At 47.1% G+C, this 16,085-nt stretch overlaps 1 protein-coding gene across 11 annotated transcripts in view; it reads left to right on the top strand.

Moving 5' to 3' along the window:
* Nucleotides 1–16,085, top strand: part of Oxr1 (oxidation resistance 1) — a 335,909-nt gene that overhangs the window by 179,407 nt on the left and 140,417 nt on the right. The window contains exon 4 of one of the 11 annotated variants that reach the window (XM_087190805.1): nucleotides 10,538–11,698. The exons of the other annotated variants lie outside the window; for them this stretch is intronic. Within the exon in view, the coding sequence (XP_087046931.1) occupies nucleotides 11,515–11,698 (184 nt within the window). The 5' untranslated portion in view covers nucleotides 10,538–11,514. The remainder of the gene's footprint in view (nucleotides 1–10,537; nucleotides 11,699–16,085) is intronic. 11 annotated transcript variants of the gene reach the window in all.

Raw genomic sequence — 16,085 nt, forward strand, 5'->3', positions numbered from 1 at the left:
ATATACAAACTTTTAATTAGCAACTTGTTTGGCATCTGGTTGGCATCTTCGCTCTTCCAGGCTGCAGTGAAGTTGCCCTGAGAGCTATTGGAATTGAGGTTTTGCTTGTGGTAACAGCTCAGTTTTGAAATGCTGAGCTCAAATCCAAGCTCCGCGTTTTAGAGAGAGACAAGGGAGAGGGTTCCGGCCCTGTTCCAGTTTTAGTGCTACCTAAATAATTAAGTCACTGTGCTTCAGAGGAGGGAGTTTGGTGTATAACCATTGGTAGTAGGGTCCCAAGGGGGAAATGCGCATGCGGAGGACAGGAGGGTTTGTCTGTCCTGCAGGACACTTGCGCCTCCTCCTGGCCAAAGCTGCTCAAGTTGTGCTCGCCAGTAGAGGAGTTCGTGGCTCAACTCTGTAATCAGGAAGGTTCCACCTAAGAAGAGAAGCCAGATGGTGCTTTTAAAAAAAGAATCTTCTAAATAGTCTTATTTCTAAAAATGAAGCAAATAAATTTTGCTCTTGTCTTTCAACTTCTGTATGAATATTCTGTGTGGGCAGTTAGCTGTTTTCTATTCTCAGACAGAAATATAAGGATCTCAGTCCTACCCTTGTAACATTTACAAGTCAAAGTTGAGTGCAGTATATTCAGGCCTCAGAAATCCACAAGGACTTCACAGGCAGTAAATCCTAAGCCCTCCTGATAGACAGAGCTTTGTAAACTTAGCTGATAATGACTAGATGTACTTGTGAAAAACCACAAAGCAAAAGTGCTTTGAGATTCCATTTATTCTCCATGACTTCCTGAGAGAGGATTTGGTGACTCTTGCATTTGCAAAAGATAAAATAAACAGATTTTCTGGTAGATGGAAGTGGCCTAAGACTATCTTTATCCTGAGGTTTTCAGACACAAAACTCACTTGAAAGATAGGCAAGTTCATTAGCATAAATTCCATTTCCCTTCAAGGCAGTGACCATGGTGAGTTCACTTTGTGCAAATCCCATGCTTCTCTTTCTGTGGCCCTGTGGTGGAATCACGATTCACTCATCTCCAAATAAATGACAGCAATGATTAGGTTAGAAGAACACAGTCTTTTTAAAAGGGGAACAATTTCAGTATGCATGATTAGAAATATATTCTTACTAGAAAGAAAATTCAACCTAAACTCTTCCACACTAAAAGTTAATCCAAAGCTAAATTTGTGATGCCATTTTACTCACACATAACTTATGTTCCAGCATTACATTTTCAATCACATGTGTAAGTGCTAGATATAGACAAAGATGGAAATACTGAAGTTAGAGGTAGCGCGTCACCCCTTCCCTCCTGCAGATCCTCTGCATCCTTTCCTTCATGCTCCCTGCATTGGAGCCCATGCAGACTCCCTTCCGGAAACCCTTCCTAGCACTTCTGTCTTGGTGCTTGATAGGTTACCCTAGAAATACTCTGGCCCGCATTGCCTGAAGCTCCACACGGACCAAGTTTGTGTCCTGTTTATCTTTGTTTCCAAGAACCTAGCACAGTGCTGGGTGTGTAGGAATAATGAAACGTTCAGTCCTCCATGCCAGGTATTCACACGAACATCATTAACCCCTACTGTGCCGGACGGTTTTCTCCCCATTTCCTTTCTGTGACCTCGGCCCCAGGTCTTCTCTGCTACTCTAGGATGCCCAAGGTGCTCAGCGGTGCATCCTCTGTGCCAGTGCCTCTCAAGCTTCCTGCTGTGGGCACCACCAGGGAGCTGGACACAGACAGGTGCCCGGGACAGGGGATGACCCACACTACATCACCCAGCCTAATCACGCAAAATCACCAGATCCCATCAGTGCCCGTTCTGTAAAATGGCTGCCCACACTTTCATCATGGTTATCTGTTCATTTAAAAAAAATTTTGAGACAGGTTTATTTTGAGACTAAGTTGATAAGTTGCCCACAGTGGGCTCAAACTTGCCATTGTCCTGCCTCAGCCTCCCAGATCACGGTTAATTTTGTTACGTGAATTTCATCTTTATTTCCATGATCTAATCTAGTATCCTAGATTGGACCCGGATTAGACCCTGAGCCAGAAAATAGTATTAGCAGGAAAACTGGTGTTATTCAAATAAACCTATAGATTAGTTAGATGATTCTCTCCTATTTTCTGCTTTTGATATTGCACTATGATTAAGGCGTTAACAGCAGAAGAAGCTGGGTGAGATCTAAAACCCTCAGTGTCATTATTGCTGCTTTACTGTAGTATTATTTAAAATTAAAAAGTTTAAAAAATTGAATGACTTACTCATTCTCTAGTGTTCTGATTTAAATCCTCTCGGCTCTAATATAAGCATCAAAAATCCCCGCAAGTGATTTGATTGTAGCAGACAAACAAATTGAGAACCAGTGCTCTAAGCCAGCAGTGGTTGGCACTGGCTGTCCCTAGAGTTGCCTTAAGGTTCCTTTTAAACCCTAATGTTTATTCCTGCTGTGCAGGAGTGAGGCCAAGGTATTGGCATTTTTATTCATTTTTATTTCTTGAACAAATTTTATAGTGTATTTTTAAGGAAGACAGGATGATGTTATGAGATACACGTGGGGTAAAATTGCTGCTGCAGTCAGGTAAGTTAACATAGTGCCCATCCCCCATCTTGGCAATAGCAGTTACCAGATTCGGGGGCGAAGAAATACACTGTTGTGAGCTGCAGGCCTGTGCACTCTGTGCTGCGGTTTTTAGGCTCCTTCCACTTAAGTATATCTGCTACTTTGTCTCCTTTGAGTGACATCTCCCACCCACTCCCAAGCCTTATTAATGACCTTTTTATATTTCTAAAAAGCTCTTCAGGTGGCCCATCAGCCATGCCTGGGTCTACCCTGGAGCTGAGGTCCCCATATGCGTGATCATCAGTGTATCCCATCCTGCTTCATGGTTGCCAGCATGGTCCTGAGCATGTCGAGGTAGAGGATCCCACTCCAAACCTACCGAATCAGTGTTCAGGGGCAGTGGTTTTGTTAACATGTACCCGAGATCGTGTGCTCTGAAAGGCCTGGGGAGTACGGCAAGCTGTGGAAGGGCTGTAGATTTGGTCCACACTCTGGCAATGAAGCTTGAGGTTCTGCTTAGAAAGCTTCCCCAAGATGGTCGCAGCCTGAGGAAGTAGTGTGAGCAGTACGGCTTCCCTGGGGTAGAAGCACGCGTGGGAGGGGTTGTGCGTGAGGGCTTGGGGTACACTCTGTGTACGTGCGTTAGAGACAGAGGAGCAGACCGTGAAGTCCCCGCCTCACAGAAATTGCATTTCAGTGTTGAGAGACATTGGAAGGGCAGGGAGAGGGAAGAGAACCAAAAGGATCACGATGTGATGTATAATGGACCGGTTTCCCACAGCGGGCACTCATAATGTATAACAAAAATATACTAATAGAAGGGGGAGAAAAAAGAAAGGCATTTGATAAACGAGTACATTATAAGTGAATGTAGTATTTCAGATAAGTTACTCTTAAAGTAACTTTAAAACAGCCCAGGTTCTATCAACAAATAAATAATCAAATTGCGGAGTGTTTCTCCAATGGAAGATTTTGCAACCATTAAAGAAATGAAATGCCACTACGTGCTGCGATGTGGCTAAATCTTGAGAAAGGTTTTAAGTGAAATAAACTGGACGGAGAAGGTCACATAGTGTATTATCCCATATACATGGAACATTTGGAAAACACAAATCCATAGGGATGGAATGCAGACTTGGCATCAAGTCTGAGCAAGTACAGCATTTCCTTGTGAGGTGTTGGAAGATAGAATTGACATTTACACAGGATTACCAAGGCACTAAATGCTTGATGCTTTAAATTGGTTAATTCAATGTTATGTATTTTACCTCAATAAAGCTAATAATAAATGTTTAAAATTCAGTCAGATGGCACAAGGAAAGGGGCAGATGGAGAGTGGACACCGTCGGGAAAGCATCTCCAAAAAGATTACTTCGAAGACTGAAATGATCAGAAGCAGCCAGTCCTACACGCATGGCCAGAAGCAGAAGATGACAAAAGCAGAGGGCAGCAGGTGCCTGGGGCCTTTGTAGGAGCTGCGGGTGTAGCAGGAAGAGAAGCAAGGTCCCCTCAAGAGGAGGCCGGCAGGCGGGGAGTCCGGTGGGAGGCTGGACTCCAGGTGCAGACCCACTCAGCCCTGACTCTGCTGGGTGCGGGGTGGTTAATGTTATCAGCCGCATTCACTGCCTCTGTAAAACAGGATGATAGAAGGACCCAGTTCATAATTTGCTATAATTGAATGAGGTCTTGCAGAGAAAGCTGAGCACAGCAGGAAGCCAAATGTACTTAAAAAACAAGAGGCAAAAAAGGAATTGAAAATTCACTTCATAGAAAGGCCCTTGTTATGCAAGATGCCGAGCTGCCCAGCTGCCCCGGCTCTGCATAGCCATCTCTCCTCCCTGGTTGTGTAACAGCAGCCTCTGCCCCTGCTCCACAGGCCCTGCTCTGTGTCCGTGTCCACGCTTCACTGCCGAGAGTCCCTGCCGACCCTCCTGTCCCTCTGGCTCCTCTGAGCTTGCCTTGGGTAGCTCCAGGTGGAACTTCCTGTTCGTCCTTGGAGATGAGCCATTCCCTTGCCTCCCTCATTAATTCTGTAACCTAGAAGCAAATGTTTTGCTGCCTGAGCAAGTGTCCACCTGCAGTTTATGTCCGACTGCTTATGTGAATTAGTTATTTCCTCTTCTCATTTGTAGAACACATTTTTCCTGTCTCCTTCAGTGTTCGCTCTAACGGTAGTTAATGAAACATTGTCTGTATTGAGCCTTTCCAATTCATTAAGATTTTCTTCTTTTTCTAATAAAGGCAACATGACCCATTACCTGGAAAGCTGATCAGTAGAATTTAAAGAAACCTTTCCTCTTTACAGGTACTTAAAACCATTTTAATTTCTTGCTGTCTTTAATAAGGTACCTGAAGCACTGGGAGTAACTCCAGACGTAGCTGTAAGGTAATGCTTATTGTAAAGTGAGATTTAATCATGTAAGCCCTAGAGGATTATGTTATCTTCGGAGTCTATAGATCTGGCCTCAGTTTCTCCTAAATGACAGCACGACTGACGCCAACTCAGGTCTTGTCTCCTGGGCATAATCATCTGAGCACAGAGTTCAGGTCCAAGAATTAACAGACTGTATGGAAAAGCCAGTGTGCTATGGAATTCTGTGGTTTTTTCCTTGGGAACATGTTTATTTTAAGGCAACTCCGGAGAGAAAATAAAAGTAAATCTTTCCCTAGATTCTATTTGTTGCATTCAGCACATAAATCTTATGGCAATGAAAAGGAACCTTGAGATTCAGGATTTATTCTCCGTTTCTGCCGCCAGTTTGTTTCTGGATCTCCGGTGGTCTGGGCTGCCGGCAGGGCAGCTGTCTGGGGTGGCAGCCCTAGCTGTCCACTGCACAGGACCAGAGTGCTGCTCATGGCCCTGATTCACAGCGCCCGTCCCACGCATTGCAGGCTTCCTGTCTCAGCCTCCTGTGGCCCTAGCGTCTGACCCCTGATGAGCTTCCCCCTTCGTTTGGCACTGCTGCTCCCTGTGCGTCCTCACTGAGGCACTCACTGCCCACATCCCTGTGTCTCTCTGCCCCATCCGCCCCGAGTTCCAGGAAACCCACGTCAAGAACAAACACGGGTTACAGAAATGCTTCTCGGGAATTTGGCACCAATTTTGAATTGAAAAACAGTGGCAGTGCTTGTGTCTCGGGCTGAGCGTTTTCCAGATCTTTGTGTCCGCCTCCTTTTTGGTTGTACATTCCTTTTTCCCTTCTTGCATTTTGCTGTGAGCAGTCAGGAGACGCCAACCCTTACCCTCAACCTCTGCTTGGCTGTTGCTTCTTCCAAAACTCTGTTTCATTGCTCAAACGGCCGTAAATCATGGGGACACAAAACACAACCCGGCAGGTTACTTCCTGCCTTACAACAAACCAGGATGGGCTTCTTTGAGTTTCCAGGCCATTCCTTGCTCTCATCTGAGGCTTCATTGGACTGTCCCATGGCGCCCGCAGGGCTTCAGCGCTCCTTAGTCCTTGGGCAGTCTGGGCGACAGCTTCCTGGGGAGCCCTCTTCTCTGCAGCCCTGCCCTGTGCTGGGATCTCCTCTGGCGTCAGCCTCTACCCGGCTCCAGAGTCACTCCACATTCCCAGCTGTTTGTGCAGTGGCACCCGCTTCTGGGTATCAATTCCTGTCTTTGTTTGGGCAGCTCTCGCAAAATACGTTAGAGTGGATATTTGCTGTCACAAAATACTTTTTGATAACAGAAATCGATCGCTCACAGGCCCAGAGGTTGGGAGGCCCAGGGCCCAGGCACCAGCACATTCGCCCTCTGAAACAGGTCCTGTCCTCTTCAGAGATATCTCTGCAGGGCTGAGCTGCCCCCAGCCTGGTCCCGAGCCTGAGGGCTCTGTCCTTGTGACCTCGTGCGTCACCTCCCAGATGTCCCACTTCTTAATACCAGCATTCAGGGATGCAGTTTCAACATGAATTTTGGAGGAACAGATGGTCAGTTTGAAGAAACACCAACATCCCAACATTGTAATAATCCTACTTGTATAGGACAAAAAAAGACTCACTTTTCCCCTAATAGAAAATAAAAACGAAGTTAATGGAGACTTACTCAATTACACAGTTCTCCAAAGAGAGGCACACCCCATTTTGAAAAGTGTCATGGGTTAAAATCCCTGAGAAACAGAAAGCTAGAGGTAATATGGGGTGGAGGCCAGGAGTCTCTATTTAAAGTTCTTACTGGTACCGAGATTGGAGACCTGCAGGCTATGGAGTATTCACTGGGCGAGGACCTGCAGTCCTCGGGTAAGAGAAAGAGGCCCTGCAGCTGGTGAGGATGAGGCCCACAGGTGCCTGTTGCAAGCCTTTAGAGTCCCTTGCACTCTCCATGCAGCTCCGACCCCGGAAGCTGCCCTGGCAGCCCCAAGCTCCCAACGCACTCGCTCCCTTCTGTGGGGGAGGGAAGGCTGGCCAGGATCACTCAGCAGGAGCTCCTGCCCTGCACCCCGACATGGCACCTGAGAACCCCTCCCGAAGCCCTGCCTGCCCGGAAGCAGTCTTGGCTGAGCAAGGACTTGGGCAGGGTGGTGAGCGAGTTGCAGAACACTCCCCAGGGGCCGTGCAAGGAGATGTCACCCTCTGAGCAGCCCATCTCACTGGCATCCAATGTGCTAACAAAATACTTGACTAAGAGCTTACCTCTCACTCGTGGAATGTTTTGCTTCTCCACTCTCTGTCTCCCTGGGTGCAAGAAGAGGTAGGAGGGAACTGTGTCCTTTGTGCACGCTTGCTGTGCATTCTGAACGTCTCAGTGTTGAGTTTATTTATATTCCATCACGTGGGCCAAGCGCTAAAGGCAAGTTCCTTGGGCTGTGAAAAGATTACTCACTGCTTGCCAGGTGCTCCTGCGGTTTCATCAGCTCCACAAGTGTGTTTAAGTGCTGTCTCGAAAGGAAGGGAGACCAACTTTAATACCATGACTTTTAATTGTGCTTCCCTTAGTGAGGAATGAGTTCCGATACTTTTTTTTTTTTTTTTTTTTGGTACCAGAAATCAAACTCGGGACCTTGCACGTGTGAGGCAGGCAGTGGCAGCACTGAGGTAAACCCTCGGGCCTCCGATCCAATTTTTGCCTTCATCTGTTTACATTGCTTTCTGTGAGCACACTGTTAGATACTGATCCAAACAAGAATTTGCTTCTCTGATGTTTATTTACCAAATTTCTCATAATACCAAATACAAATACAATTAAAATGGGGCTCTTTGGAAGCCAACGCTGGTGTGTCAAAATGGTAAATATATTACATAGTTCGAAAATCAGATTTTCAGTGCATCCCTTAAGAACATAAAATACTCAGGGAGCTCTGCTAAGGGTAGTACAAACAAAGGAAATGAAAACCAAGGAATTTTCTTAAATGATGTTCTACAGCTCTCCATTCTAGTTTATTAACAAATACAGGATAGCTTCAATTAAAGTGGAAAGGAGATTCATTGCATGAAGCCAGCTATCCAGAGGATATTCCGTCACTAAATATTTACCAACAGCCATTGAACGATGGCCAAAAGAAAACCCAATTACTGGATCGTGCTTTCAATGATGATGTTTCATGCTCGTCCCTTGGCCTTGGACAAGTTTCTTAGCCTCTCAGAGTTGGCACATTCCCATCGATGAGATGAGTGAATTAAACCCCGTGACCTACAAGATCCTCTTCTCATTGGAAATTCAGTGACTTTCTGATCACTGACCTTAGTAGATCTTGTTGTCTTCTGACAACCAAGTCATGAAAGAAGGTCTGATTTTGGACTTAGACATGAGTTGGAACCTTGTTTCCTCACTTCCTAGTTGTATGAACATGAATAAAATACCTTTTTTCATGCTTCTTCATTTTGTGTAAAAAATAGAAGACGTTGACCTCGTGGGATTGTAATAAATAAACAAAAAGGAAGTTGGTAAAGCGCCAAACATAGAACCCTCTACTTCTCAGGCTCTCAGTAGCTACATTCCCTTTCTCCTCGTACTCACCGTGGAGACCCCAGCTCTGACCTCCTCTGATGCCTTCTGCCCCTGATCCCGGTGAAAGATCGCAGTCTGGGAACACATGGGGTGAGACGCAGCTTGGCATTGCAGAACATGTGGCCTAAAAGGCCACTCTCTTCCCTCTGAGTTGTCCTGCTAAGAAGGACAGCGCCACCACAAACAGCGGCCCTTCCTGCCATCTGTCTGCCTGTCAGGAAGGCTGGCGTCAGTCGAACCTGGTGAGTTCCTTCTCAGCCATCAGAAGGTGGCTTCCTAATCGGAAACCTTTCTCGCTGCTCTTTCACCAGTTTTTCCACATTGCTGGCTGTTGTATGCCCTAATTTTTTAATTAAAAATAATATGGTTCTTTGTTCATTATGTAAGACACAGAATAAGTTATGCATAAACATGCTTTCCAGAGAGAGCTGCGTTGGATGAGGAGCCTTCTCATCAACCTGCAGGAGTCACGCTGGCATGCTGTGTGCTCTCCTTGACCCCAGGTCTGCGCTGCTCCAAGCCAGGGGTGGCTTTGGCAAAAACAACAACAAAAGCAAACAAACAAAAACCCACCTAGAATTGTCAAGCCCAAGTAATGTACTCATTATTTAGGAAAGGATTACATATTGCCAAATTGCTTTCCAAAGACTAGCCATTTCCCTATGCTCATAGACCTTATGTTGAAAAACATTTAAAAACTCAGTTTAGAAAGTAAGTCTTTGGGTGTGAAACGTTGAGTAGTGAGAAAAGCCATCTGCACGCTCTGTGACCAGCTAAGGACTTAGGCCATCTTCCCAAACCCTTTGCTGGACTCAGGATCTCCAACCCCACAAGGATGCAGTCTTACTGAAAGTGGAAAGTGAGTCCCATTTGCTGTTTTGCTAATCTGCTGAACTTAGAACAAAGAGTAGCAAAGTTCATATAAATTTTCCACTGCCAAATTCCTATCCAAACTTGCACATTGACATTCCACCACTGTGCATCAACATCATTTTCCGAAGGTCATATTTCACCTTTGCATAGTTTATCATTGCCCACTTAATTGATCCTAAACTGTTCCAAAATCCAGAAAACTGTAGAATCTCGTGAAGTATTGTACTCTGCGCAGTATTCTACCATGATGGACTTAGATGCTAAGGACCTGTGTGGGAGATGTTCTTCCAAGGTAAATAGATTCTTATTTGTGCCTTGAGATGCAAATGCTTTGGAATAACCAGAGCACACTGCAGCTGAGCGTGGCCTCGTGCAATTCCAAAGCTGCTGCCTCCCCGTGCACACACTGGCACAGGCAGCTGGCTGGTTTACCGGAGCTGGACACCAGTGCGAGTCACACTCCCATTTCCATCCCCACTTCCGTGTGGGCAGTAAACTTAGCCATGCCCACTTGTGCTCCCAGGGGTCAGGACAGTCGGTCCTGCTGCCTCCACTGTGTCTGTCCCTCCAGATTCAAATCCTCCACCCCAAGGATGCTCCAGACTCCTTGGAATTCAGAGCCAGTGCATGGGACTCTGCATTGCACAGAGCTCAGTTTGGTGTGATCAGTGAGTGACTGGTGGGAGCTTTAGAGATGAGTTTGCTGTTTATGCAGTGGTCATCATGAGCATCAGGAAGGATAGGTGACCTGTGGAGGAGGCCAAGATCGGGAGGAGTGGGGAATTCAAAAAGAGAAGAGGTAAACAGGATGTTGGAAGAAGAAAAACAGGAAATTCGAACCTGTGTATGGTAGAATGCCTTCACTTTTACCTTCAGGGGAAGAAGGTAAGTATAGAAAAGAAAAGTGCCAAAGAATCAGAGGAAATGATAGGAAGAAAGCAAAGAATGAGCGAGAGTCAACCATGCTTTAACAGTAGAGACGGGGGGTGAGCCGTGGGGGCTCTGAACAGCTTACAGCTGGGGAGAAATCTGGAAATGGCTCTGATAAAGCATCACTTGAGGCCTGAGCTGCCTGTGATGGAAAGACTGAGGGAAGATAGTTGCTAGCTGTCAGGCAAGTCTAGTAAGCACAGTCGTGTTTTCTCTTTGTTCTAGAGTCCGTGAATTATATCTTATTTGAGAGACATTGAAGTTATCTCAAAATTGTCTAGAAAATTCTCAACTTTTCTAAAGCACAATTGTAATTCTTACAATGTTGGACAATTTTAATGAGGCAAGATGATGAAGTTCCAAAAAGTGACACGAAGTGGCATCGCCCTCGGCCTGTGTTTGGTTGTTAGAGAGTCAGCGTTCACCGGCACCAACGTGGTGTAAAAGCAGGAGCCTGTGCTTCAGAGGTTCAAGTCCCAGCAGCAGTGTGAAAGACCGACTGCTGTGCCTGAGCATCGAGTCTTCCCTGAGCCGCCTCGCCTGCCCCTATCAGTGGAGAGCCGTCCTTTCCAACTCTGTGAAGAAATAAAATCGTGTACATTACAGACCTGGCTCGATCGAGGCAAAGAGCTAATGTGAGTTTCTTTCCCATCACATTCCTGTCAATGCAAGAAAGGTCTGCAGAGGATCACGAAATTAAACCTACTGTGCCACGTGGTGCCTACATGTAGGGGAGCAAGGGAACCACTGCGAGGGAGGCTGTGGTGTTACCGGAAATGTGAGACTGTGTGGAGTTGCGTCTCAGCCTTGAATTTGCCTCGTTTCTCGATGGCTCTCTCAGGATGCTTTCGGTTGAGCTTTAGTGATGAGAAAAACTATCTCCAGTTGATTTGAGCAAATAGAAAATTCTTGGGCCCATGAGACAGAGCCCACAGGTGAGCCAACGTGGGCTGAGCCGCTCTGTCCAGAGAAAAGCTGCAAGAAGAACCCATCTTCATGTTCTCTCCATCTCTACCCGGCTCCCTCGGTGCTGACTCTGATGGCAGGGCCTTCCCACTCGTGGCTGTCTTGCTTGAGCGCAGATTTCCTCCTGATCAAGATGCCATGCTGACACGGCTCCCGTGAGCCTCCGCTCCTGTTCCTGTTCACAGAGATCATAATTCATCCAGTGGTGAACAGTTGAGGACCTGGAGTCACATGTTATGTCTTGTTCACATCCAGCAAAGCAGAGTCCAAACAGAAGCCCAGCTGCTTGGCCTGCACGATCAGCTGCGACTACTTCCCATCCTGTCGCGGTAACGTTGCTGTTCATGGGGTTCTCCAGGGACTTAGGCCTGAGCTGTGGGTCCTGCTTGTGGCCTGGAGGTCAAGGCAGCTGCTCTTGCGGTGAGTGGATTGCACTGGAGAGGGTGAACAGGACAGGGGTGCTGTGGCCAGGAGTAAAGAGAAAACACGCAACACGTCAGGTGGCCCCCAGGCGATATCCAAAGAGAGCAGCTTCCATTCATCGGCTCACGCTGCTGTGACCAAATCCTGCAGGCAGGATGGCTCACACAATGGAAATGCATTTCTTCACAGTCCAGAAAGTCAGAGGCCACTGGGCCAGCGTGTCAGGTTCTGGGGTTTTGTGAGGGCTGCCTTTGTACTGTGTGCTTACAGTGTGCGTGTGCGTGCGTGCGTGTGTGCGTGTGTGTGGGTGTGCTTGCACGTGCACTTAAGAGAGACCGAACTCTCCTGTCTACGATGCCTATCATCACAGCCCCACTCTCATGGCCTCGTGTGAACTCATTGCTCCCCCAAAGCGCTTTCCCTGAACACCTCCGTATTGGCATTCAAGGCCTCAGGGGAATGAGTCAGTCCACAAGCTTCTACCTGACCTCAAAATACATGTCCTTCACACATGTAACGTGCTGTCCCTGCAACCCCAGCCATTCCACCTTCAACTCTGATCTCACATCAGATCCTGGCCTTAATGTTATGTACATCATACTTGGTGAGAGTCGTAGGAGACATCATCTGAGACCAGCGTGCTCTGGGGCTGCAAACCTGTGAACCAGAGATTCCTGCTTCCAGAGTCTGCCAGCGGACAGAGACCGGAGGGAGAAGCAGGAAGCTGAGGAAGCCCAAGACACGAGCGAGTCCAAAGCTTAGATCTTGGGTCTGGTGTTGCCCTTCACTTTGCTGCTGCTGCTCCCCCCCTGGCCTGGGAGAGCCGCCTGTGGCTGGGTCTGTGGGCACGGGAGGGGACAGGCCTGTCTCTGGGGCCAGGGGTGTGGCAGTCCTGCCCGCCTGGGCAGCGCGTTCTGGATGGGCAGTTTCACAGCCAGTGGCTACTGCAGCTGTGCTGTGGAGTTCCGAAGCGCAGTATCTTCCTGTTTCCTGCAGTCTGCACCCCGTATTTTAAATGGGCTGGTCTCTGCTCGTTTACCCTGCCTGCCTTCCTGGCCTCTGGTGGGTGGCTGACACCGTCCGAGGATCGCACTTAGGGTCTCTGTCAGGCAGTTGCTGGGCTGCTGCAAATGTTCTCTGCAGAGCATGCTTTCTTGGCTTTCACATATAGACAGTTGGACAATTTCCTAAAGCTCCAAGTTCTTCTTCCTGTTACGCAGCAATTCCTTACTCAGTCCCTCTCCCTTTCCTCATACTTTCCCATGAGCAGGGAGGAAAACCCAAGCCACATCTGCAGTATTTTGCTTGCAAATCTCTTTGGCTAAATATCCCGTTTTATTGCTTGCAAGCTGTGCCTTGTGCAAAGTGATAGGCTGTGATTCAGTCCTGCTACTTGCTCCGGAGTAAGCACGCAGCCTCTCCTCTAGCTGCAGGAACATCTGCCCATTTCAGGGTGAGGTGTCGCCCCCCAGCCTTCTCGTCAGCATTTCTAGGGTCCACCTCAAACCTCCTGGCCTCTACCGCTCCCTGCAGTTCCAGAGCCGCATCTGCTCTCTAGGTGTCTGTCACAGCAGCGCCTCCTTCTTGGCATCAGAATCTGTATCAGGGTTCTCCAGGGAAACAAAAGCAGCAGGAGACGATGGGATGATGTGTGGCCGGATGTGTGGAGGGAGGCAGAGTGTGTGTGTGAACAGATTTCACGCTGAGGAACAGGCCCAGATCTGCAGTCAGCACTGGAGGTGCAGGAGATGATGGTGCCGGGAGCCCGGGCTGAGTCTGGAGCCTGAGAGTCAGAAAGGCGCTGAGGCCAGTTCTAGTTCAGAAGAGCTCATGAGCAGCCTGACAGCTGGGAGAAGCAGATGCTGCAGGCCAACTGAGGCCTGGGGTGAGAGCAGCCCAGCCCAGGCGGTCAGGTGCGAGCTGTCTCCCGCCTTCTCCTATCTCCAGGCTCCATGCAGCGGACGTAGCAGGAAGAGGGCCCACCCTCCCGGGCTGCTGTCCTGGTGCTAATCTTACCCGGGTGCCCAGGCCGCATCCCTACACCTGGGCAGTGTCTGGCACCTGGGCATCTGTGGCTTGGCCAGGCTGCTGTACAAAATGGTCACTGGGGGCCGGGGATGTAGCTCAGTGGTTCCATCACCTGCCCTGGAGGCACAAGGACCTGAGTTCCATCCCCAGTACCAAAAAAAAGGTCACCGGCAGTTTCTATGTATATACACATGACATGGGCACACTTATGTGTGTCCTATATTATACACACATCTCCTATGTTACATGCATTTCACATGTTGTGGAAAACAAGGAAGCTGGAGGTTTATCCTATACTTTCAGAAATTCAAGGAAGAGTTTACTAAGTGGAACATTATAAGCACAACATCTGCCCAGCAGATTTACTGTACTCACTAGTGATTCTGCTAAGTAAGCTCAGAAGCTCTGGGCAAGTAATAACTTCTTGGATACATATTTTGTTTTCTGACCTTTTAATTTAGAGAAACATAATTTTGAAAACTAAAATAGCACATTAATATATCCTTTGGTCCTTCAAGTAAAGCCAGTATTCTGTTGCTGTCTCTTCGTGATTTGGTGTCCAAGAGGGAGCTGTGGTGCGTTTAAGATTTAAATAGAGCAAGGAAGGTTTCTTTGTGCTTAAGATACCAGATCTGAAGTGGCTGATGTTGTCTTGTGAACAGCTGAGAACCAAAGACTTGTCTCGGACAGGGGTTGGAAGCCATGTGACCTGAAAGTACTTCCAACATTCTCCAAGTAAATCAATTCTTTGCATCTCACTTGAGTTTGAGCTACATGGGATATAATGTGTGAACTTTAATTTGGGAAAAAGACATTCATTCTTAGAAGAAACTTAGACGGCTTCTGGAACATTGGGTTAAGTAGTGCGGCATTCTTCAGTCTCGAATGGCTCTATTGATTGGCCTATAGAATTGTTTACTTACAATGTTTAAATGCTAAGGAGTGGATACTAAACATGATGATGTTAGTTTGGGGATAATTAATGATGATCTAATCTTCTAAGTGTAATCAAGCAAACTGCCCTTGCCAGAGAGAAGCAGCCATGGTTGAGGTACTAATTTGTCTTCTGTAACAAGGGCCCACACAGTTTGTCTTTGTCCTACACAACAGTCCAAGGGCAGGGCTGTCAGGGTCAGGCCAGTGGTTCCGGCAAGCTCCTCTCACTTCCTTAACTGCAGGGCCACTCTTGGTCTGAGAAGAGTTCTCTAGGACTCTCTGGCCTCTGGTTTCAGCTGAGAAAAGGCAAGAGGAGAGGAAGACACAGAACTGTCCTTCAAGGGACATCCCCAGGAGGCGCCTGTCACCTCTGCCCTTCTCCTTAGCCGGAAATCCACCCCTGGCCAGGCCCAGGCTGAGCGGCCTCAGATGGACAGCACATGCCCAGGTCAGCCCAGGCTCCGCAGCAGCTGAGCAGGCTCGGGGAGGCCGCCCTGCTTCTGACTACCAGGACCTAGGGCCAGCGCTCTGGTTCCTCCCATGGGTGTGCCAGGTGTGCAAAAGCAAACTTGTGGACAAGAAATAAGACTATTTTCTATTTATTTAATAAAATACATGATTTCTATACATTTTCAGTTACAATTTAGAAATTATTAAGGAAATGGAATAATGTGTAGGGCTGTGTGACGGTGACCCCTCTCTTCTTGGTTGGCATTAGTACACATTTGCGATACATCCGTCCTGCGGCCACGTCTTCGTGCTCTGACCCCTCATCCTTCCTCTTCCTTCCTCCCCCATCCCTAGGTCCCCTTCCACCTGCAGGAAGATTCTTATCCACAGAGATTATACCTCTGCTGCAGTTACCATGAGTTCTAGATTCCAGAATTTTCTAAACACATATGCTTTATTTCTGTTTTTTAAAATGTACATTTTTTAATGTTTGGGAAATAATGGAAAATATAATGAACACAACAATTGACATAATTTCATTAGCCAGAGATGAACATTTACAGTTTAGTGCATTTCTTTTATAGCTTCTTACAGAACTTTTCTTTCTTTTTTTATTTTATTTTGTATTCCATTAACTTTATTGGTACATTTTAGATATAATTATGATCACATTCATTGTGGAGAATTTGTATCTGTGCATGATGTATCTTGGTTCTTGTTCATTCCCTATTCCCCTTCCTTCCCTTCCACCCCTCCACATCACCTATTTACAAAAAATTTGTTTCCATTCTTGCTTTGTTTTCTCATATTTTTTCCTTCCCTTCATTCCCATTCTCCTCCCCCTCCCCCTTCCCCTGCCCTTTTGGACCTTTTCTTTCTATTTCACATTATCTATTATACCTTTTAGTCCTTATTTACACTTTCAGTTTCTCACACCAGAGAAACTATTCTGTATTTACATATGTGTGTC

Source organism: Heterocephalus glaber, unplaced genomic scaffold, assembly GCF_053883595.1.
Source record: "Heterocephalus glaber isolate CG9 unplaced genomic scaffold, H.glaber_assembly_v1.0 deba00001556, whole genome shotgun sequence".
NCBI lineage: Eukaryota > Metazoa > Chordata > Mammalia > Rodentia > Bathyergidae > Heterocephalus > Heterocephalus glaber.